The sequence below is a fragment of the Oncorhynchus mykiss genome, chromosome 1, assembly GCF_013265735.2.
Source record: "Oncorhynchus mykiss isolate Arlee chromosome 1, USDA_OmykA_1.1, whole genome shotgun sequence".
Classification (NCBI taxonomy): domain Eukaryota; kingdom Metazoa; phylum Chordata; class Actinopteri; order Salmoniformes; family Salmonidae; genus Oncorhynchus; species Oncorhynchus mykiss.
In genome coordinates this window covers 81,000,016-81,023,695 of record NC_048565.1, presented here as the reverse complement: position 1 = coordinate 81,023,695, position 23,680 = coordinate 81,000,016, and the positions used below count along the sequence as shown (strand labels likewise).

The following is a 23,680-nucleotide window of genomic DNA, read 5'->3' as shown; positions in this document are numbered from 1 at the left end:
TAATACAGTCCCAAAATGTTTTGCATGTGTTTTGGGGACTGCATCAACAGTGGCCTAATGGAAAAAAATACCAAAAGATAGTTTTTGAGTAGATTTGTCCTTTATCATCAACGCTATGTGAACATATAACAAGGCAATTTCCAAATAAATTATGCATTCATTAATGTTAACAAACTATTAACTAATGAATTTACACAGCTTAAGGCCTAACTTAAATGTACCAGAATCAGATGACATCATCTTCTTGGACATCTTCCTAATGTTTCTAGTTTCTAATTGTCATTGGCATCTCTGATACAATAACAGGAAACTGGGCATGTGCACCACCATTTTGATAGTAACACCCATTCCTTCTGAAGGAAGTCCCAGGAATAGTGCCTCAGAAACTGCATGTTAGATTTTACAACAGTGTGTTTGTGTGCGTGCATGTGTGTGCTTGAGTGTGTGTGTGGTCCCGTCGCTGTTCTATATCTGCAGTACAGGCCTGCCTATCTAATCGATGACTGGAGGCTGAGTCAGCAAGAAGAAAAACAGAAAGAACCTCCCCTGTTGCCCAGGCTAGCCAACTGTATATTAGCCTGTATCAGGCTAGCCAACTGTATATTAGCCTGTATCAGGCTAGCCAACTGTATATTAGCCTGTATCAGGCTAGCCAACTGTATATTAGCCTATATCAGGCTAGCCAACTGTATATTAGCCTGTATCAGGCTAGCCAACTGTATATTAGCCTGCATCAGGCTAGCCAACTGTATATTAGCCTGTATCAGGCTAGCCAACTGTATATTAGCCTGTATCAGGCTAGCCAACTGTATATTAGCCTGTATCAGGCTAGCCAACTGTATATTAGCCTGTATCAGGCTAGCCAACTGTATATTAGCCTGCATCAGGCTAGCCAACTGTATATTAGCCTGTATCAGGCTAGCCAACTGTATATTAGCCTGTATCAGGCTAGCCAACTGTATATTAGCCTGTATCAGGCTAGCCAACTGTATATTAGCCTGCATCAGGCTAGCCAACTGTATATTAGCCTGCATCTTGTTTGCCAACTGTCAGTGGTGGGAAAAGTACCCAATTGTCATACTTGACTAAAAGTAAAGATACGTTAACAGAAAATGACTGAAGTAAAAGTCACCCAGTAAAAAACGACTTGAGTAAAAGTATAAAAGTATTTGGTTTTAAATATACCTAAGTATCAAAAGTAAAAGTATAAATCATTTCAAATTCCTTTTACTAGGCAAAGCATACGGCCACATTTTCTAGTTTTTATTTATTTATGAATAGCCAGGGGCACGATCCAACTATCAGTCATACTTTACAAACGAAGCATGTGTTTAGTGCGTCCACCATATCAGACGCAGTAGGGATGACCAGGGATGTTCTCTTGATAAGTTTGAATTAGACCATTTTCTGTCCTGCTAAACATTCAAAATGTAACGAGTACTTTTGGGTGTCAGGGAAAATGTATGGAGTAAAACGTACATCATTTTCTTTAGGAATGTAATGAAGTAAAAGTTGTCAAAAATTTTAATAATAAAGGAAAGTACAGATACCCCAAAAAACTACTTAAGTAGTGCTTTAAAGTAATTTTACTTAAGTACTTCACAATACTGCCAACTGTATATTAGCCTATATCATATTATATATATTGTTGTTAGAATGATTCAATAGCTTTGAATATTAACAGTCTGTAATACATGACATTAACAAAATCCTTCCATGGCTACTTACCGGTCGAACCTCTCCGGTAGTGTTGGTGTACTGGCGAGCCAGGCCAAAGTCTAACATGAAGCACTTTCTATAGGTGGAGGGGAGTCGACCCATAGCAAAGTTAGACTGGGAAAAAAAACGAGAAACAGATTGAGTTGAGGATATCACAGGAATATAAACAGGCGAAGCCCAAAGCAGTGTTTCCCCCTATCATTGCATAGACGTGAGACTAGCTTTTGCCCAGCACCTAAACGAATTAGACTTCAATTGGTTTTAATTGACAATATTGGCGCCAATAAGGCCTAGATGTTACGTTGAGGCTCACTAACCCAAAGTGCTATACATTTTTGAGCACACAGACTGAGATCAACATTGTCTCTCTTACAGCTGCTTAATTAATCAAATTCTGATCAAAATTGAAATATTGATGTGCAATATCCATATCGCAAGAGATCCATATCGCAAGAGATCCATATCGCAAGAGGTCCATATTGTAAGAGATCCATATCGCATGCAATATTTTGAAATGCTACCCAGCCGTGTATGACATCAGTTTTTATAGTTTTACTCGTTTTTTTTCTACTCTTGCGGCTGCTTCCCACACACACCAGGCCCCGCTCCCCTTTCGCAGTTCCTCCCCGCTGTTCGATTCACTATACGTTCCCATGCTGGTCTGTTAGGTCAAACAGATTGTTCCAAACAAAAACGATGCTGCTTTCCACTTTGCTTCTTAAATATAAATCATTCTACATTTCTATAACTTAAACAGTTCACCAAAGTGTTTTGATCTACTGTACAGTATATTGCGATACAAATTGCAATCACAATATTTGGTAAAAAAAATGTAATCGCAATTATTTTGCCGATATTATGCAGTCCTAGTCTCTCTTTCTCCGTCTCTCTCACACACTTCCATCTGTCTCGCCCCCAATCGGTCTCTCACTCTCTCTCACACACTCCCATCTGTCTTGCTCTGTCTCACCCCCAATCGGTCTCTCACTGTCTCTCACACACTCCCATCTGTCTCGCTCTGTCTCACCCCCACTCGCTCTCTCACTCTCTTTCGTTCTCTCTCACTCTCTTTCGTTCTCTCTCACTCTCTTTCATTCTCTCTCACTCTCTTTCATTCTCTCTCACTCTCTCTCACTCTCTTTCATTCTCTCTCTCTCTTTCATTTTCTCTATCGCACCACTAATCTTTCTACCCCTTACAATGCATTGTAATCACATATCATAATGCCTTATACCTGCAGGCATTAAGTTAATAGTTGCTGAGAATGCCACCTACAGGCTTGATGTCTCTGTGCAGGAAGCCCACAGAGTGGATGGCCTCTATGGACTCCAGAATCTGTTTGCCCAGGCGTAGCGTGGTGCTCATGGTGAAGGTGCCGCGAGGCTGACTCCTCCTCAGGTCTGCTAGGTTTCTCCCCTGCTGGGGGGGAGAATGGGTAGGGAAAGAGTGGGGGAGAGGGCGGGGAGGAGAGGAGAGGGAGAGAGATGGGGAGAGGGTTGGGGGAGAGAGGGAAATGGGAAGGGGAGGAGGAGAAAGAGGGGAGGGGGGGAGAGAAAGAGGGAGGGGGAGTGATAGGGGAGAGGGGGGATGGAGAGGGAGAGAGGGGGGGGGGGGGGGTGAGAGGGAGAGAGAGATAATTCATTTTCATTCATTGTTTTCTACTTATTTGTAGCCTGGCTGTGATTATCTCTACCTAAGGCAATTCTATCAGACTGTTTTGATAGATGGTTACCTGAAGTTGCATGACCACATAGTTAAACTTCTCGTTCCTTCCACATCCGATGAATTTACATACATGATTTTTTCCTGTGAAAGAATGGAGAGAGGTTAGTGTAAATGTTACAATACAGTCAGTATAACATTAGCTATCTATAAATCTACTTGTACCATCACAGTTAAACAACTGATTCAGTTGGATGTTAGACCAACCCTTGTAATAATCCCAAAACATTTTGGATCATTGTTAGAAGAATTGGGATCAGATTGATTTCCTAGGACCTGATACATTCAGAATGTGGTATCTTCCTATATGAATGAGGCATTTATCAGATAATTAAATATAGTCATGTAGTCCCTAGATTTAGTCATACAATACAATTAGGGCATGCTAACTTCAGGCAAGTAATTTCCAATGACCTTAGTCTTTCAGGTTGATTTGCATTTCAATAACATTAGTAAGAGAACATTCAGGGTATTTCCCCAAGTCATTTGAAGAAGGGTGCTCACAAACAGAAGCACAGCCAGGCAGACACACACTCACACAGTTTCATGCTCATTAACAATCCTCCCTGCCAGCAGTCACAGTTCTGTATCTGTTCCTTTGGCTACAGACCAGAACAAGCCACAGAAATACCCCAAAATAAATGCTGCCTAAGAAATTAGAATCTCTGCATATTTCAACACAATATGCTCAGGTGGATTGTGGCAAGCTGTTTTTTACGGGATTCGAACAATGTGAAACACTCAATGCCGAAATATAATTTTGCACAAAGCAGTATAAACCCCAGTGCAACAGACATGTCAACCGATTGACTATCCAACTCATCCAACCCCCGAGCAAAACAAACAATTACCACACCTTCAACCTTGTCCAGACAGATGCCAATAACACTAATCAAATAGCTAGACAGACGAACGTTTACCTCACTTCACTGTAGACCATAGATAGACAACTTAATTAACCTCGCCATGCTTATTCATGTACAAGGTGATGTTGCCATTGATTGATCCATGTCCTTAGTGATCCCTATCCCTCCTTGATAGATACCTGCCCTTAACTTGCACTTTCTATCTATTTCATAACAGGAGAGTGGAATTCCATCACTGAGGGCTATATACAGTATAGTGCAGGAGGAGGGAAAGACTGGCAAAGGCTGTCCCAGGGACTGAACCCACAACCTTTGGGGATTTAATACGTGCTTTGTATGGGTAGCGTTACAGGTGCTTAACCACACCTGTAACATGTGTGTGGATGTGTGTATGTGTGTGTGTGTGTGTTACTGCTCAACCACAAAGGCCCTTACCTTGCAGTTTCTTGAGGACGGCCACCTCCATCTTGAGAACCTGTTTAGGCTGCTGGGCTGACTCTACCTTTAGAGCCACATTCTCCCTGGTCAGCAGGTCCAATGCTTCATAGATCTCACCAAAACCTCCCCCACCAATCTTCTTCAGCTGGAAGTGGTGGCAGAGAAGAATAAACACTGTGAAAAACTGAGTAATGTGGATGTCTGCTAATTATGGCTTGCTGTCTGTTCTTTAAAGTGAACATTAAAAGAAATGCTAGTTCTCAACTAGCCTGGTCCCAAAACTGTTTGTGCTGTCTCGCTAACTCATATAATCATTGTTACACCTAGCACTAGGCAGGTTTCCATTGACCCAGGTTTATTCTACAAAATGTTTTTATTGCAATGTGTAATGGAAAGGCTGTCACACCCTGACCTTAGTATTCTTTGTTTTTCCTTGTTATTTTGGTTAGGTCAGGGTGTGACATGGGTGATGTATGTGTTTTTGTCTTGTCTATGGGTTTTTGTATGTTTATGGGGCTGTCTCCTTTCTAGGTATGGTGTATGTCTATGGTTGTCTAGATTGGTTCTCAATTAGAGGCAGCTGTCTATCGTTGTCTCTGATTGGGAACCATATTTAGGCAGCCATATTCTGTGGGTACTTTGTGGGTGATTGTTTCCCGTCTTTGTGTTTGCTACACCAGATAGGACTGTTTCGGTTTTTGCCGTGTTTGTTATTTTTGTATTTGTGTTGTGTTATCGTCTTTCATTAAAACATGTTGAACACGAACCATGCTGCATTTTGTATTCTTTGTTTTTCATTTTGTATTCTTCAGACGAAGAGGAGGAACTCAGCCATGACAAAGGCAGGCAGATATAGCAGAAAGGTTCTAAAGATCCATAACATTTTTATCCATCAGGGATGGATTTAACATTTGTCTAACTTTCTTATTGCGACAAATGATGGTGGAAACTGTGTTTTTCGAATAAATGACTGCCGAATAATTTTGAAGATACACAGGGCACGTGATGACAATCGTGTAACTATAAAACTCCACTCCACATTTCATTCTAAATGCCTACTGCTGGCTAAATCGCTTTTGTCAACTATAAAGAATAATGCTTATTTGCAGGACAAGAATGTCCTTACTTTGAAGAATGCCTGAATTGCTTCACCTTGCTTTTCTGGTTGGCTGGCAAGTTTCACCATCCAATTATTTCAGATCTACAGGAGTGCAAATTTCCCCATGACAGAGAATTATTAGAATATGGCAAATATCAGTCAATTATTGCAATCTGGCCATGCCGTCATTCGAGGGCTACCTGAGACAAGAATCAGATAGGTGGGAGGGTATACAGGCTGTCGACTATTTATTCATGAGCAATTTGCCTAAATGGGTTATGGAAACACTTCAACCAATCATTTGTTTTGACACTAGGTTTTTGTGAAAAATGGTTTTATTGTTTGTTGGTGTGACATCATTACGCCCAGCTGTTTTTATTGACAAAATATGTCAACGGACCCTAGCAGGCAATTGTCACATCTAATGTATATGGAACTTTCTAAATGCTGACAAAAAATAACTGGACAAGTTAATGGAAACATACTGACCGTACGATTTGGCAAGAGAGCACCAACAGCTGTGACCAGGCTAGTTCACATCAGGGTAAGGAATATTCCAAATCAGGGATTCTCAACTAATAATTTAATTTAATTTCAATCAATTACTCAATTATTCAACCAATCACTCCGCTGAGACTCAATTAAATGGTCAAAATGGCACTGAAAATAAATAAACTCACCACTTTCCATCGGTCCTTTACCATGCAGTTGGGAGACAGGATGTCCACCTGCTCCCCCGCTCCGTTCATGTTTTCGTCGGGCTGGGCGACCGTCCCTACACACTGCATTGGTCGGCCAGACAGAGGCACAGTAGCTCCCAACTCGATTCAGCCATTTACCTGGGAAGAAAAACACACTAATGTAGGCTACAAACCCCTTGTAAACTGGAGACATCTCACTCACTAACACCTCTGAACCCCAAATGTGTCTATGGGCTAATAAGTAAACAATTCAGCTCCACAGACAGCACCGCGGCCTGCGTTCAAAACAAACGTGTTGGTCACAGATTTAGCACCAGGGACAGCAACAGTTAGAGCTAAAACGTGTGATTGCGTACAAATTCGCTGCAAACGGAATCCATAAGCACAGGTGTGACAGAAGCTCTTTTCATTCATCGCACATTGGACAGCGCCACTCATTACAGCACCATCCAGGCCAAAAATAATTTTACACACCTGCTGGCATTCCCTAAGATTGTGCTGCCTGCCAGACACCACACCTATTAGAACAGCTGGGGTCAAGGCATTCTCAAATCAAATGCACAAGCATGAGAGAACATGGTGAGCCTCACACCAGTGTGGAAGCTTCCCACTGCCCTAGACAATGTGCGGAAGATACCCTCAATGCAACAATACATGCAAGTCTGAAGAACAAGCAGGCAGATTCTGCAAATCTTCTCAAAGATGTCAGAGGAATGGAGTGTAAAGGAATAAAGCAAAATACACGTTAATTAACTCTGTCATGTAATCCATTCCAGGTTCAATAATGCCAATTTACACTTAGTTGATTACAGTAAAGTTCATGAAAAAATTATTAAGTTTACCTGGCAGACATTTTTTTGAAACATTGATCTCCCTTTTCTTCTCCCAGGTTTTAGCAACCTGCATTAGGGACTTTGGATTGAACAACTACAATACCACACACCCAGATTTGGCAAAACCCTTCATATATTGGAGTCATGTCTTTATATTCTTCAAAATCTGTAACTAACCAAAATCTAAAAAAAAAAAAAAAAATTAAATGACAGCGGTCAATTGTAACAATTGTGATAATTGTGGTTTCGATTCCCGAAAATGTATGGATTCACTCACTGCTGTAGGTCGATCTGGATAACAGCGTCCGCTAAACGACTAAAATGTAAAACAAGGGTGTAGCCTACCATTTCAGTAGCCCACTGCACTTATCTGAGGTTGGGCCTATGCATTGCCATTTGCGCTCCCACCTTACTGCTACAACGGGGAGGGACTCGTTCTGTTTCTAATATGCTTTCCTTAGATATAACTCCATAAGGCACAACCTCTTCATCGCAACTAACAGCAGTCCCCGGGCACAGAAGCTCTACTATCATTCTCCTCCTACTGTTACATTTTCTCCGCACTGCAGTTTCAGTGCTCCCTCAACGGGTAGGCAACCATTCGAGCGTCAGGCGGCGCGCACAGTCCATCCAGAGTAGGCTTGACGTTTTCCAATAATTCACCATTGCACACATTCACCATTGCACTGCGCCCTTGGCCCAATGGGTATGTTGTGTAGCTTTACTCTGCCCCTAAAAAAATATTTCGGGAATCACCTAATTGACCAATATCACACATTTCAACCGCGATTCAACATTCCACTGCATGGGATGGACGCAAGTGGCACTACGGGAAATGTCGTTTACAATCGGGAAAGCCCACGCAAAGGAACCCGATTAGATGCTTGTAACAGACTCCATCTCCCGTTGTGAGTGAATCAAATCCCTGACGTAAGTCTGCATTATAGGGTGATTTTTTTTAATACATTATTAATGATTATTGTTATATAGATGTAAAATAAACGAATTGTCATGTTTAAGCTCTTGACATCATCTGGCAACGTTGTCAATAATTGTGTTGTAGATTGCCAATAACCTATTCCAGATTTCTTTCTTCTCTAGAAACAGCAAAGGGGCGTTTGCTATCCCAAGTTATCATAGCAAAGCGAGCGACCGTGTATAAGCATTATTATAGCCAAGGTGCCAATGCCTTTGAATGTGCTTTATGTCCGCAAGATCATTTACGTAAATTCAACAAAGAGAAAAACATTGCATCCAGACCTTATCTTCTGACTTCGGTGTAAGGCCTCGGTGCGCGAGGAATTTGAGAGGTGCATCATTTCTTGAGCGAGGTCGTGGTAAAGACATAGGCTATGTGTCGTTTGTCGTTGCACCAGTCTCCATTCTCCCCGTTATCCGCTTCGTTCTACTCCTCTGAATCAGGGTTTCCACTAGTTACCACAGCCAAAAAGTCTGGCTATCGTAAAAATGCATGATTTTGTTGTTGCTTTTTGGTCTTAATTTAAGGTTAGGGTTAGGCATAAGGTTAGCAGTGTGGTTAAGGTTAGGGAATTAGGTTTAAAATCAGATTTTAAGAATATAAATGGTAGAAATAGGCGGGATTTACGACTTTGTGGCTGTGGTAACTACTGGCGACTCTGAATCAGCATCACCGAGATACTCCCAGTATGCAACGCGCTAGGTCCTGCGTGATCATGGATGGTTGTTGCGTGGCAACGTGATGAGCAGCGCTCGAGAAGCGCCTATTGAGGATTGACACATGTGCCAGAAGTGGCAGTTTCAGTAGCAGTACCAAATTAACAGTGTGTCTGCCATAGCGTAGACCAGGGGTGTCAAAGTCAAATGGACGGAGGGCCAAATAAAAAAATCAGCTACAAGACGAGGGCCGGACTGTTCGAATGTTCATTGAAAATTTTTTAAATGACGCATATAGTCTAGTGAACCTAATTGAACCTACTGAAAACCTAACAAATATATTACAATATGATCAGATAAATAAAGCAATATTTTCTTATGGCTCTGTCAGTAATCTTTAATTTTCAACAGACACAAAAGACAAATTTCCTTTATATAAATATCCCCATAACATGAACATTAAATGAAAGAAACCGGTATTCAAGGCACCATCAGTAGACTATATTTTCTATTTTAGCAAAAGTGGGCTAAATTTACTTCAAAGAAAAAACAATAATAGCAATTTTCTATCATCCACTCAACTGAAATATTTTTAAAATATAATTGGATTGAAATACAAAAAAATAAAGTGCAAAAATCTATTAATCAAAAACAACACTTTGTTTAAGGAGAAGTAACATGCAGTGAAAACAAATATTAAATTTTAACTTTTAAACTTGAACTGAGTAAAAACTCTAAATATGTGATTGCACAGTAATGTTCACTTGTTTGAGGTTGAGGGTGATACTTGGTGGTGTCCCATCTTTTCCACAAGTTCATCAATGTTCGGGGTAAGGCTCTGAGCTGAAGAAATCCTCAGAATTGAGTGGAGGTGTTCAGCAGTAAGTCGACTTCTGTGTGATGTTTTGTTCAGGTTCATCAAAGAAAACAGTTGTTCACACAGGTATGTGCTGCCAAACATAGACAACGTTTGAGCAGCCTGGATGCGCAGCTGGGGCATTGTGCCGGGGAGGAAACGGGCGAACTCCGCAGCACCCACTGCCGCATATTTTGCCCTCAGTGCATCATTGCATTGGAGGTCAATCAACTCCATTTGGAGGTTTGGTGGTGAGCTTTCCACGTCAACAGCAAATGGGTTACCGAGCAGTTCCAACCTGCTTTTTTGTGCTTCAAAGTCAGCAAATCGGCGTCGAAAGTCAGCGGCAAGCATACCTATTTTATCAGCCAACTGTGTGCTCGGGAACGCACTGGTAGAGAGCTTCTCTTTCATGGTCTGGCAGCTGGGAAAGTGGCTCAAATTTTCTTTCCGCATCTGCGTCTCCCACAGAGTCAGTTTGGTTTTAAATGCCTTCACTGTACTGTACATATCAGAGATGACACGATCCCGACCCTGCAGCTGCAAGTTTATTGCATTCAGATGACTCGTAATGTCACACAGAAAAGCCATTTCACACAGAAACATTTCGTCTCGGAGTTGTGTTGTGTCTTTCCCTTTGCTGTCCAAGAACAGACAAATCTCCTCACGAAGCTCGAAACATCTTTGAAGCACCTTTCCCTGGCTTAGCCATCGCACCTCTGTGTGATAAGGCAAATCACCATGCTCCGTTTCTAACTCCGTCAGAAATGCCTTGAACTGGCGGTGATTCAAACCTTTGGCTCTGATAAAGTTAACTGTGCGCGTGATGATGCTCATTACATGCTCCATTTTCAAGGCTTTACCGCACAACGCTTCCTGGTGTATGATACAATGATAAGCTGTCAGCTCACCTGTCGCGTTTTCCTCTTGCATCTTTTCCCGTATCTTCGCCACCAGTCCGCTCCTGTGTCCACACATCGCAGGTGCTCCGTCGGTTGTCAAACCCACGAGTTTTTCCCAAGGCAGCTCCATCTCATTTACACATCTTGACACCTCTTCATACAAATCATGCCCCGTAGTTGTGCCATGCATAGGACGTAAAGCCAAAAACTCCTCTGTCACGCTTAGGTTGGAGTCCACTCCGCGGATGAAAATTGACAACTGGGCAATGTCAGAAATGTCGGTGCTCTCATCCACAGCCAAGGAATATGCAATAAAATCTTTTCCCTTTTTCACAAGCTGCTCTTTTAGATTGATGGACAACTGGTCTACTCTCTCGGCAATGGTGTTTCTGCTCAGACTCACATTTAAAAAGAGTTGCCTTTTTTCTGGGCAAACTTCGTCACAAACTTTAATCATGCAGTTTTTGATGAAATCCCCCTCCGTAAATGGCCGGGCTGATTTAGCGATCTCTTCTGCCAAAATAAAACTGGCCTTGACAGTTGCGTCCGCGTGTGTGTCCGCGTGTTTCGTTTCATAATGTCGTCTCAGATTATACTCTTTCAGTACCGCCACACTTTCTCCACACAGAAGACACACAGGTTTTCCAGCTACCTTCGTGAACATATACTCCGACTCCCACCTTGTTTGAAACCCCCGGTTCTCAGTATCCACCTTCCGTTTTGCCATTTTTGATGGGTATCTGAAAGTTAATTTTACTGTGATGCTGACGACTGCTGTGCCAATAAATATTGAAATGAAGCAGCCTACTGCTCGGTGCGTCACCTTTGCATTGTGGGAAATGTAGTATTGGTGCGTGTAAAAGATCTGCGGGCTGCCGGCTTGCTGCGGGCCGGTTCTAATAATAAATTAAGATCATCCCAGGGGCCGTAAAAAACCTTCTTGCGGGCCGGATGTGGCCCGCGGGCCTTGACTCTGACATATGTGGCGTAGACTATTAGGGCAATGCCCTAATGCACAATCTCACACTGAATCTCCCATGGCCTCTTTTGTGGATATTTAATTTTACGCACAAGAGGGCACTGTTTTCCCACAGATAAATGAAAATGATCAGTCGTGCATTTTACCTTGATATTTGGCCCTCAAGACCAGAGTTTACAGACTTTATTTTTTATTTATTTTATGTTAAGTAACTCAGTTGCGGACTCAACTTACTGTTGAGAGTTATACAGATGGAATACACAAGCTACAAGTTGGACATTTGGTAGTGCATCAGCAGTTTTTCACTTGTTATGTCAGTCAATCACAGTCACTCAAAGCCCATGTTAGCAAAAACATTTTATATTGCTAGGTAAGGTAGTCTAGCCAGCTATCTAAACCAAGTAGTAGCCTAATCATCATCAAATTACAGACTGGGCACACAGGGCATTGGTTTTGTTAGTCACTCTCACTCAGATATCGTATGAAAATGGCATTAGTCGAGGCAAAATGCCTAGAATTGTAGGAATTGATTTGAATGTGCAGAATTGCATGAAATTAGCTATAAAACTGCAAAAGAACAATCACCACCTCATGGCAAAATGAGTAGAATTGCATGACATTAGTTTTAGAACTGCAACATTTTTCCTTTACAATGTACCAAATCTCGCTTAGGGCCTTCAAAAGGCTAGGGGTCGATCTGCTCAAGACTCTCAATAGGATCATCCGTATGGTGTGTTCATATAGACGTTTCTGAGAGGACGTTGCAAGTTGCAATCACTATTTAATTTGCAGAAGGTTCCTTTCGGGATGGCAGGCCAATCAAGCGAGATGTAAGTTCTTGGACTGGAGAAAAAAAACGGCTGCAGGATAAGCTCTCAGAAACACAGAAGAAACTGTAATGAGAGTGGAGTGGCTGCGTAAGTGACAACTGTGAAGTGTGCAACATTAATGATATTGGAAGTGAGCAACATTCCAACAATAGTGGAATCAGCAGTTCACCTTCAAAATATGAGCACCGCATTGAAACGGATGCAAACAAATAGGCCTACAGTTATGCCACAATTGGACTAGGTAATGTTAAACAAGGTTGAAATGTTATTAAAACATTTAAACTAAAGACAAATAGTAAAAATCAGTTGAAACCTCACTGTGGATGTATTGGACTGCATAATTGCATATGGGGCCCTGCTGGAAAATTCAGTTTAGACCAGCTTGGATTTTAAGCTGGTCGAGATAGTTGTGATAGATGCTTGTGGTACATTGCTTGTAGTGTGGCACATTCATCATCACTTTTTTTTATCATCCATGGTTAATTGGGGTATTTAATTTAAAAAAACATTGGTTCTTTTGGTATTTCAGTCAGCTTTTCAACATACGTCATGATCTTGATGCATTGGTTGTTTCGAGATGCTGCACTAAAAAGCTGAACTATGAGTACAGTACAAGAGTGTCCACTTCTGTTTTTTATACCTGCCTTTCTCACTAAGAAAGTCTACCATTTCTTCTGCAAACCCTGTCCCATGATGACAACCGGTGATGCTGTACAATTGCCTCGTTTTTAATTTACCTCTTGTTAGGTCTTTTTTGTTTTGTGTTGTTTCATCTAACATAGTTGCAAGAAAGCTATAGAAACACTGGCAGCAGTTAGTCTACATGGGGATTGAAACGTTTTTTTGTCTTCCTAAGACTGTCTGTGTCTAGGTGGGAGTTCCTGTCCCAGTTCAAAGGTTCCATTACCTACAGTTTCGACAGGAAATCTCTCTTTTGGCCCCCAAAGCCATTCCCAGCTGCTATCTGTTCAGTTACTAAAGCTATTCAATGCAAGTGTGCTTGGAGCTACAATAATGAAGTATCACCACACTAGACTGGAACATTTATTACTTACTGACTTAGGTACAGTGCCTTCGGAAAGTATTCAGATCCCTTGACTTTTTCCACATGTTGTTTACGATACAGGTTTATTTGAATTATTTTTTTCAGCAATCGACACACAATACCCAATATTGACAAAGTAAAAACAGGCTTTTAGAAATGTTTGCAAATTATATATTTATATTTAAAAAAAACAGATATAGCTTATTTACATAAGTTTTCAGACCCTTTGTTATTAGACTCGAAATTGAGGTCAGGTGCATCCTGTTTCCATTGATCATCCTTGATGTTTCTACAACTTGATTGGAGTCCACCTGTGATAAATGTAATTGATTGGACATGATTTGAAAAGGCACACACCTGTCTATATAAGGTCCCACAGTTGGCAGTGAACGTCAGAGCAAAAACGAAGCCATAAGGTCAAAGGAACTGTCCGTAGAGCTCCGAGATAGGATTGTGTCGAGGCACAGATCTGGGGAAGGGTACCAAAACATTTCTGCAGCATTGAAGGTCCAAGAACACATTGGCCTCCATAATTCTTAAATGGATGACGTTTGAAACCACCAAGACTCTTCTTAGAGCTGGCCACCGGCCAGACTGAGCAATCCGGGGAGAAGGGCCATGGTCAGAGAGGTGACCAAGAACCCAATGGTCTAGATTTCCTCTGTGGAGATGGGAGAACGTTCTAGAAGGACAACCATCTCTGCAGCCCTCTACCAATCAGGCTTTTGTGGTAGAGTAAAGTACAGAGAGATCCTTGATGAAAACCTGCTCCATAGCGCTCAGGACCTCAGACTGGGGTGAAGGTTTACCTTCCAACACAACAACCACCCTAAGCACACAGCCAAGACAACGCAGGAGTGGCTTCGGGACAAGTCTCTGAATGCTTTGAGTGGCCCAGCCAGAGCCCAGAATTGAACCCGGTCGAACAGCTCTAGAAAGACCTGCAAATAGCTGTGCAGTGACGCTCCCCATCCAACCTGACAGAGCTTAAGAGGATCTACAGAGAAGAATGGGAGAAATTACCCAAATACAGGTGTGCCAAGCTTGTAGCATCATACCCAAGAAGATGTTCTTAGGTGTTTCAATAAAGTACTGAGTAAAGGGTCTGAATACTTATGTAAACGTGATATTTCCGTGTTTTAAAAAAATAAATTAGCAACATTTTCTAAAAACTGTTTTTGGGGCATTGTGTGTAGATTAAGGAGGGGTGGAAAAACTATATACGCAATTTTAGATCTGGGCTGTAACACAACAAAATGTGGAAAAAGTCAAGGGGTCTAAATACTTTCCGAAGGCACTGTATTTCAAAAGCCAGCAATAACTGAACAGCAAGTATTGAAGGAAACATCAATTTATTGCACCCATTGACTTCTTTCATAATGACCTTATGAATAAAATGTTTCTTTTTGGCAGCTCCTTTTTTAGAATAAAACTGTTGCATCCAATGTCCCAACATTTGCTACTATGACATCAGAGAATGTTCTGTTCTGTTTGTTTGTTACTCTTTTGCCTTCCTTCTCTCCATGTTGGTTAATTGCCTCATCATCTTAGGTGCTACTCTGTTCTCAAACTGGGTGGCAGTTAATTTACAGGCTAATCTGGGCCACCGTCTTCTTATCTCCACCCTATTTGTTGCCCTCGTGTTTTTTTTTGTTTTGTGGAACTACATGTCTGTGCTCTTCTTTAAAAATAAACGTTTTGGGAGGGGCTTTCCTTTCATTTAATGTATTTACACTTCAGTGTGTTGTTTTTAAGGCTCCAGTTAGGCCTATAAGAAACCAGAGTCCCTCTGCAGCTGTCAATTTTCCTGCAAAGCAGTAAATGCAAACTTGTAATGAATTTGAGTTTTAAAAGGCTTCTAAGATTTGTAATTTTCACTTTGACATTTGAGACTTGATTTTACCTAATGCAAAGTGTATCAACCTCTATAAAATGTCCATTAATTATAATCCACATAATAATTCATATTTCCTGTTGCTGCAGGATTATTTTCCTGCTGTAGTAAACTGGCTCAAACTAAGATCCTCCATCTGTAGTGTTTAGGATAGTAGTTGGCACATCATTCATCTGCATGGGACTTCATAGACTGTTCTCTCTGCTACAGCACGGCTAGCGGTACGATTCATCAAGTATGGAACCAACAGGACCCTGAACAGCGTTTAACCCCAAGCCATAAGACTGCTAAATAGTTAGCCTAATAGTTACTGAAGTCCCGAGCTGTAAGAAGGCAGTATTATAAAATTACATTTCTGTTTGCTTCCAAACTTCTAATTTCTTAAATTGTTGTATCAAGTTAAAATAAGTATTTTTCCTTTTTCAGTGGTCCATATGTTATATCCATGTATTTTGACACTCCTGAAGACCACCTCCAAGTCTAGTATTGATGCATTTGGTAATACAACATGCCCTTCAAATCAGTGTTAGTATTGTGGGATTATTTCCTGAGTAATTATTTAATTTATATGTCAGTTATACACAGTGCTAATATGTGGTGAATCTGTTTTACAGGAAATAACTGTGTTTACCTATTTCTTTACCTGATACAAATGATCTGTTTTCCTATTGGCCAATGCTTTGACTGTGTGGGGTTAAACTTTATTGATACAGGAAGTGACAGACAGTTCTAGTTCCGTGGCTGATGGTGTTTAATGTGGTTTGACCCGATAAAGCTGCTTAATAGTTATCAGTCTCCATCCAGTCCTTGCACCTACAGAAAGTCACCTGTATTCGGACACTTAATTTACAGTATGTTAGTCTGGCTCAATGTGAAGGTCCTCTTCACAGGTGTTTGCGTCTCATGAATTCAGCCATCAAATCTGTCTTACGTAAGAGCTCGGTTTGTACAGACATTTGTAAAGAAATATTACTTGTCAGCACAAGGACGGCAATTACCTTATGCACCTGTATTAAACCCATAATAAAGATCTATTGAGTGATTTGAGTTATTGGGAAAGCCTAGAGGTGTCCCTTGTCCCTTCATTACACAGTGTTGTTTAAGAAGAGGAGTTTGATCCCTGATAACAAGAGAACATATTGATCTCTATGTTCCAGCAATGCTGTCAACTACCAATAACCCAAAACGAGCAAGTGATTGTTCAAAACTCTTCATTTGTAATGTTGACAATTATGCAAACTAGTTTGTCTTTGCCCTGAGAATAACGTTTTAGCTTGATTGAGTGAGTCCTAAGTTTTAAACGATACTAACAGTACTTTGAATGCTTTAGCGGATGGACCTTTTATCATTGTTCATCTAAATGTACAGAGACATGTAAATATACCCACCAGCAATATGTCTGCTAATGAGATGTCTAACCTCCTGATGGTTACCGCGTGTACGTGCTTAACTCGCTCGCTTAAGAAAAATTACAAGAAAGGGAACACTGGCAATATGCTGTGTGCAATGTGCATGTACTGAATTGAAGAGATTGTATGTGGGGGGATTGTCCAGATGGGGAAAACATTTGTGGATTTGTGGTAATGGTGCATTGGCCGGACTCATCTAGAATTCTGCTATAATCCGATGTAAAACAATGACAATTGATATGAGATGTGAGTGTTAGTTGGAACCTATACTTGGCCATGGTCACAGTAATCTGAAAACATATAGGCCTACCTTTATCCACAAACATCTACTACAAAAATCTCTGAAACTGGAAACACTTATCTCCCTGACTAGCTTTAAGCACCAACTGTCAGAGCAGCTCACAGATTACTGCACCTGTACATACAGTGCCTTGCGAAAGTATTCGGCCCCCTTGAACTTTGCGACCTTTTGCCACATTTCAGGCTTCAAACATAAAGATATAAAACTGTATTTTTTGTGAAGAATCAACAACAAGTGGGACACAATCATGAAGTGGAACAACATTTATTGGATATTTCAAACTTTTTTAACAAATCAAAAACTGAAAAATTTGGCGTGCAAAATTATTCAGCCCCCTTAAGTTAATACTTTGTAGCGCCACCTTTTGCTGCGATTACAGCTGTAAGTCGCTTGGGGTATGTCTCTATCAGTTTTGCACATCGAGAGACTGACATTTTTTCCCATTCCTCCTTGCAAAACAGCTCGAGCTCAGTGAGGTTGGATGGAGAGCATTTGTGAACAGCAGTTTTCAGTTCTTTCCACAGATTCTCGATTGGATTCAGGTCTGGACTTTGACTTGGCCATTCTAACACCTGGATATGTTTATTTTTGAACCATTCCATTGTAGATTTCGCTTTATATTTTGGATCATTGTCTTGTTGGAAGACAAATCTCCGTCCCAGTCTCAGGTCTTTTGCAGACTCCATCAGGTTTTCTTCCAGAATGGTCTTGTATTTGGCTCCATCCATCTTCCCATCAATTTTAACCATCTTCCCTGTCCCTGCTGAAGAAAAGCAGGCCCAAACCATGATGCTGCCACCACCATGTTTGACAGTGGGGATGGTGTGTTCAGGGTGTTGCTTTTACGCCAAACATAACGTTTTGCATTGTTGCCAAAAAGTTCAATTTTGGTTTCATCTGACCAGAGCACCTTCTTCCACATGTTTGGTGTGTCTCCCAGGTGGCTTGTGGCAAACTTTAAACAGTTTTTATGGATATCTTTAAGAAATGGCTTTCTTCTTGCCACTCTTCCATAAAGGCCAGATTTGTGCAATATACGACTGATTGTTGTCCTATGGACAGAGTCTCCCACCTCAGCTGTAGATCTCTGCAGTTCATCCAGAGTGATCATGGGCCTCTTGGCTGCATCTCTGATCAGTCTTCTCCTTGTATGAGCTGAAAGTTTAGAGGGACGGCCAGGTCTTGGTAGATTTGCAGTGGTCTGATACTCCTTCCATTTCAATATTATCGCTTGCACAGTGCTCCTTGGGATGTTTAAAGCTTGGGAAATCTTTTTGTTTCCAAATCCGGCTTTAAACTTCTTCACAACAGTATCTCGGACCTGCCTGGTGTGTTCCTTGTTCTTCATGATGCACTCTGCGCTTTTAACGGACCTCTGAGACTATCACAGTGCAGGTGCATTTATAGGGAGACTTGATTACACACAGGTGGATTGTATTTATCATCATTAGTCATTTAGGTCAACATTGGATCATTCAGAGATCCTCACTGAACTTCTGGAGAGAGTTTGCTGCACTGAAAGTAAAGGGGCTGAATAATTTTGCACGCCCAATTTTTCTGTTTTTGATTTGTTAAAAAAGTTTGAAATATCCAATAAATGTCGTTCCACTTCATGATTGTGTCCCACTTGTTGTTGATTCTTCACAAAAAAAGACAGTTTTTTATCTTTATGTTTGAAGCCTGAAATGTGGCAAAAGGTCGCAAAGTTCAAGGGGGCCGAATACTTTCGCAAGGCACTGTAGCCCATATATTATTTAGCCCAGACAACTACCACTCCCCCTACTGTATTTATTTATTTTGCCCCTTTGCACCCCATTATTTCTATCTCTACCTTGCACATTCTTCCACTGCAAATCTACCATTCCAGTGTTTTACTTGCTATATTGTATTTACTTCGCCACCATGGCCTTTTTTTTGTTGCCTTTACCTCCCTTATCTCACCTCATTTGCTCACATTGTATATAGACTTATTTTTCTACTGTATTATTGACTGTATGTTTGTTTCACTCCATGTGTAACTCTGTGTTGTTGTATGTGTCAAACTGCTTTGCTTTATCTTGGCCAGGTCGCAATTGTAAATGAGAACTTGTTCTCAACTTGCCTACCTGGTTAAATAAAGGTGAAATAAAAAAAATATATATCTCTGGAAGGTCTCTCAATAATCTCACTTAACTAATTTAATTTGGCCTCTTAAATCCATATTGTTGTGTGATTTGCAGCACATAGACCATGTAATAATCATTTAAGAAATGGAAGAGTAGAAAAGGTGATCTCCCAAAAATATCAAAAGAAAAATGGTTTTCTATGCATGGTGCTTTTATTCTTAAAAAAACTGACTCGTTTCGACTTTGTCAAAGCTAGATTATTTAGTGGATGTGGCACCTTCCTTTATGGGAACTGGGCCTCGTCTTTAGATTGACACAGGTGCAGTCTGAAAAACAGGTGAACACATTAAACACTTACTGTCACAACTCCCACCGAAGGGAGTCGGCGGACAAAAACTGTGGTGAAGTGGGGTCCACGTCCCGCGCCGGAGCCGCCACTGTAGGTTTAGGTTTTGCGGCCGGAGTCCTCACCTTTGGGGGGGGTACTGTCACGTTCTGACCTTTGTGTCCACCCACAAAACACAAAGGAAAACAGGCTACCTAAATATGGTTCTCAATCAGGGACAACGATTGACAGCTGCCTCTGATTGAGAACCATATCAGGCCAAACACAGAAATAGAAAGTCATAGAAAAACTAACATAGACAACCCACCCAACTCACGCCCTGACCATACTAAAACAAAAGTCAAAACAAAGGAACTAAGGTCAGAACGTGACATCTCATCTGTATTATTCGTAGCCATCTATTTATCACCACAAAGCGAAGCTCTCAACCAACTCTATAAGGCCATTAGCAAAGAAGAAAATGCTCACCCAGAAGCGGCGCTTTGGTCCTCTCCTTCTTCCACCTCTGAATGCCGTTACAGAACCACCCACCAAAAAAGGACCAAGCAGCGTGGTAACGGGCAGCAGCAGCAGCAGCGGTCACAGGACTCCTGGACATGGGAGCGAGATCTGGACTATGTCACAACTTGGGAGGAGATAGACAGGTGGTCAGTCGACCCAGGGAGAATGCCGGAGCCCGCCTGGGATTCTCTGGAGCAGTGTGAGGAGGGATACCGGCGAATGGAGTCATCACGGCGGCGCGGAAGGAAGCCCGAGAGGCAGCAACCAAAAATGTATTGGGGGGTGGCACACGGGGAGTGAGACGAGTTCAGGTAGGAGAGAGAGGAACCGGGCAGGCAACGTGTTATGCTGTGAGGCGCACGGTGTCCCCGGTGCGGTACATCCCAGCTCCTCGTATTGGCTGGGCTAGAGTGGACATCGAGCCAGGTGCCATGAAGCCGGCTCAGCGCATCTGGTCTCCTGTGCGTCTCCTCGGGCCGGTGTACATGGCACCAGCCCTACGCATGGTGTCCCCGGTTCGCCAGCACAGCCCAGTGCGGGCTATTCCACCTCGTCGCACTGGCCTGGCTACGGGAAGCATTCAACCAGGTAGGGTTGGGCAGGCTCGGTGCTCGAGACCTCCTGTGCGCCTTCACGGTCCGGTCTATCCGGTGCCACCTCCATGTACCAGCCCTCCGGTGTACCAGCCCTCCATGTACCAGCCCCCCCCCCCCCCCGCACCAGGCTGTCTCTCCTTCTTCTGCCTACAGGTGCTCCCTCCTCTTCGGCGCTGCCAGAGTCTCCCGTCTGTCCTGAGCTGCCAGAGTCTCCCAGTCTGTCCTGAGCTGCCAGAGTCTCCCAGTCTGTCCTGAGCTGCCAGAGTCTCCCAGTCTGTCCTGAGCTGCCAGAGTCTCTCAGTCTGTCCTGAGCTGCCAGAGTCTCCCAGTCTGTCCTGAGCTGCCAGAGTCTCCCAGTCTGTCCTGAGCTGCCAGAGTCTCCTGTCTGTCCTGAGCTGCCAGAGTCTCCCGTCTGTCCTGAGCTGCCAGAGTCTCCCGTCTGTCCTGAGCTGCCAGAGTCTCCCAGTCTGTCGTGAGCTGCCAGAGTCTCCCAGTCTGTCGTGAGCTGCCAGAGTCTCCCAGTCTGTCGTGAGCTGCCAGAGTCTCCCAGTCTGTCGTGAGCTGCCAGAGTCTCCCAGTCTGTCGTGAGCTGCCAGAGTCTCCCAGTCTGTCGTGAGCTGCCAGAGTCTCCCAGTCTGTCGTGAGCTGCCAGAGTCTCCCAGTCTGTCATGAGCTGCCAGAGTCTCCCAGTCTGTCCTGAGCTGCCAGAGTCTCCCAGTCTGTCATGAGCTGCCAGAGTCTCCCAGTCTGTCCTGAGCCGCCAGTCAGCCAGGAGCTGCCAGAGTCGCCTGTCAGCCAGGAGCTGCCAGAGTCGCCTGTCACACCGGCGATGCCGGAATCGCCCTTCACTCCGGAGCAGCCGGAGTCTCCCGTCTGTCCGGCGCTGCTGGAGTCGTCCTTCACTCCGGCGCTGCCGGAATCTCCCGTCCATTCGGGACCCATGGCTAGGGTCCCCGGTCGGAGGTCGGCGGCGAGGGTCGCCGCTCGTAAGAGGCCACGGGGGCGGTTGAGGAGGCGGACAAAAACTGTGGTGAAGTGGGGTCCACGTCCCGCGCCGGAGCCGCCACTGTAGGTTTAGGTTTTGCGGCCGGAGTCCGCACCTTTGGGGGGGGGGGTTACTGTCACGTTCTGACCTTAGTTCTTTTGTTTTAGTATGGTCAGGGCGTGAGTTGGGTGGGTTGTCTATGTCAGTTTTTCTATGATTTTCTATTTCTGTGTTTGGCCTGGTATGGTTCTCAATCAGAGGCAGCTGTCAATCGTTGTCCCTGATTGAGAACCATATTTAGGTAGCCTGTTTTCCTTTGTGTTTTGTGGGTGGTTATTTTCAGTCTTTGTGTGTCTGCACCAGAGAACTGTTTCTGTTGTCACTTTGTTGTTTTGTATTTTTTAAGTGTTCAGTTTTACATTAAAAAGATGAACGCTGCGCTTTGGTCCTCTCCTTCTTCCACCTCTGAATGCCGTTACATGAGAACTCTCTTGTTAGATAGTGTTGTCGACAGCTTATCATAAGGTACTCTACCTCAGGCGACCAATACCTCGAGACTTCTTTAATATTAGACATCGCGAACCAGCTGTTATTGACAAAAAGACACACACCCCACCCCTGGTCTTACCAATTTCAATGCACTTTTATGACTCAAAGAAGTCTTCAACGATAAGATGCATTTTTTTTTAGCTATCCTAGATGTGCGGTTGAGGAACTAGAGAGAGCACAGTAGTTTTCATTGGATCACAACCCTGCATCCCCGCCTTTACACAATTACTGTTATTGTTTATGCTATCAAAAAAGGGCCATTATAAATCACAACCTGGGTCAGGTGAGCATCATTTGAAAGGTTGTTCTATTGCCAACATGACTAGCTAAGTTATAAAATACGATCTTACAGTGTCAGGCTTTCACATTGCAATTCACAGAAACAGATTGTAATTTTGGTGCGCATAGAAAGGAGTCATGAGTGCATTCAGATTTGTGGTCTGCTTCAAATTTTCTTCACAAATCAACCAACATAGGCTTATTCTGTTCAGGATAAGCCAGGGTATAACGCCATGTCATATTGTAACTGTACACCAAACATAGTGATCATAAATATTGACACTGTATATGACATGAGTTTTATGATATGGAATATGAAGTGCACATTTGGATTTATGGGTGTTTGCCTTGCTTTCTATGACATCACAGCGGTATTTATTATAATCCTCAACATCTCATCTTTCAAAATACATTGAAAATACAAAATACATTGAGTCTGTCACGCCCTGATCTTAGAGATCCTTTTTATTCTCTATGTTTTGTTAGGTCAGGGTGTGACTCAGGTGGGAAAGTCTATGTTTTCAATATCTTTGTTTTTGGCTGTGTGTGGTTCCCAATCAGAGGCAGCTGTCTATCGTTGTCTCTGATTGGGGATCACATATAAGTTGTCATTTTCCTTTTGGATTTTGTGGGATCTTGTTTTTTTATTTAGTGTTTCTGCCTGACAGAACTGTGCGTGCTCTTTTTCACTTTTGTTTGAGTGTTTTTTGAATAAAATAATCATGAACACTTTCCACTTTGCTCCATGCTGCGCTTTGCTCCACTCTTCCTACCACCAACGAGAGCAGTTAGAGTCCCTGTAATTTACAGCAATTCCCTAACTCAGGCAACAAAAACAGCAAAAGTTGGCAAATTAGCGGGAGGGATGGTGACAGCTTCCCAGTGTCCAAATCTGCCATTTTCAACCCGTATACAGGTTCGAGTGTAAAGTGCTACCAACAATAGTGAACTACAAAACTATATAAATAGGCATATCATATATGGTAGCAGTACTGGGGGCATCCTTGTGTTTTTAGAGTGTGCTTAGGGGAGTACTGAGATTTCATTAGATATTACATAAGGGGTTTGTTTCCATATACCATGGAATCCA

The 23,680-nt window shown here is 42.6% G+C and overlaps 1 protein-coding gene across 3 annotated transcripts in view; it reads right to left on the bottom strand.

The window, feature by feature from the left end:
- The window catches only part of LOC110532748 (tau-tubulin kinase 1), a 41,901-nt gene extending 32,910 nt beyond the window's left edge, over positions 1 to 8,991 (bottom strand). Inside the window, exons 1-6 of one of the 3 annotated variants that reach the window (XM_036986726.1) lie at positions 8,639 to 8,991; positions 6,525 to 6,683; positions 4,743 to 4,890; positions 3,452 to 3,525; positions 2,995 to 3,135; positions 1,729 to 1,833 (exon numbers count right to left, since the gene is read on the bottom strand). In XM_036986726.1, the coding sequence (XP_036842621.1) occupies positions 1,729 to 1,833; positions 2,995 to 3,135; positions 3,452 to 3,525; positions 4,743 to 4,890; positions 6,525 to 6,632 (576 nt within the window). In that variant the 5' untranslated portion in view covers positions 6,633 to 6,683; positions 8,639 to 8,991. Of the gene's footprint in view, positions 1 to 1,728; positions 1,834 to 2,994; positions 3,139 to 3,451; positions 3,526 to 4,742; positions 4,891 to 6,524; positions 6,684 to 8,638 lie in introns of those variants that run through there. The other 2 variants (XM_021616873.2, XM_036986735.1) reach the window with 2 other exon arrangements.
- Between the last annotated feature and the right edge of the window lie 14,689 nt (positions 8,992 to 23,680).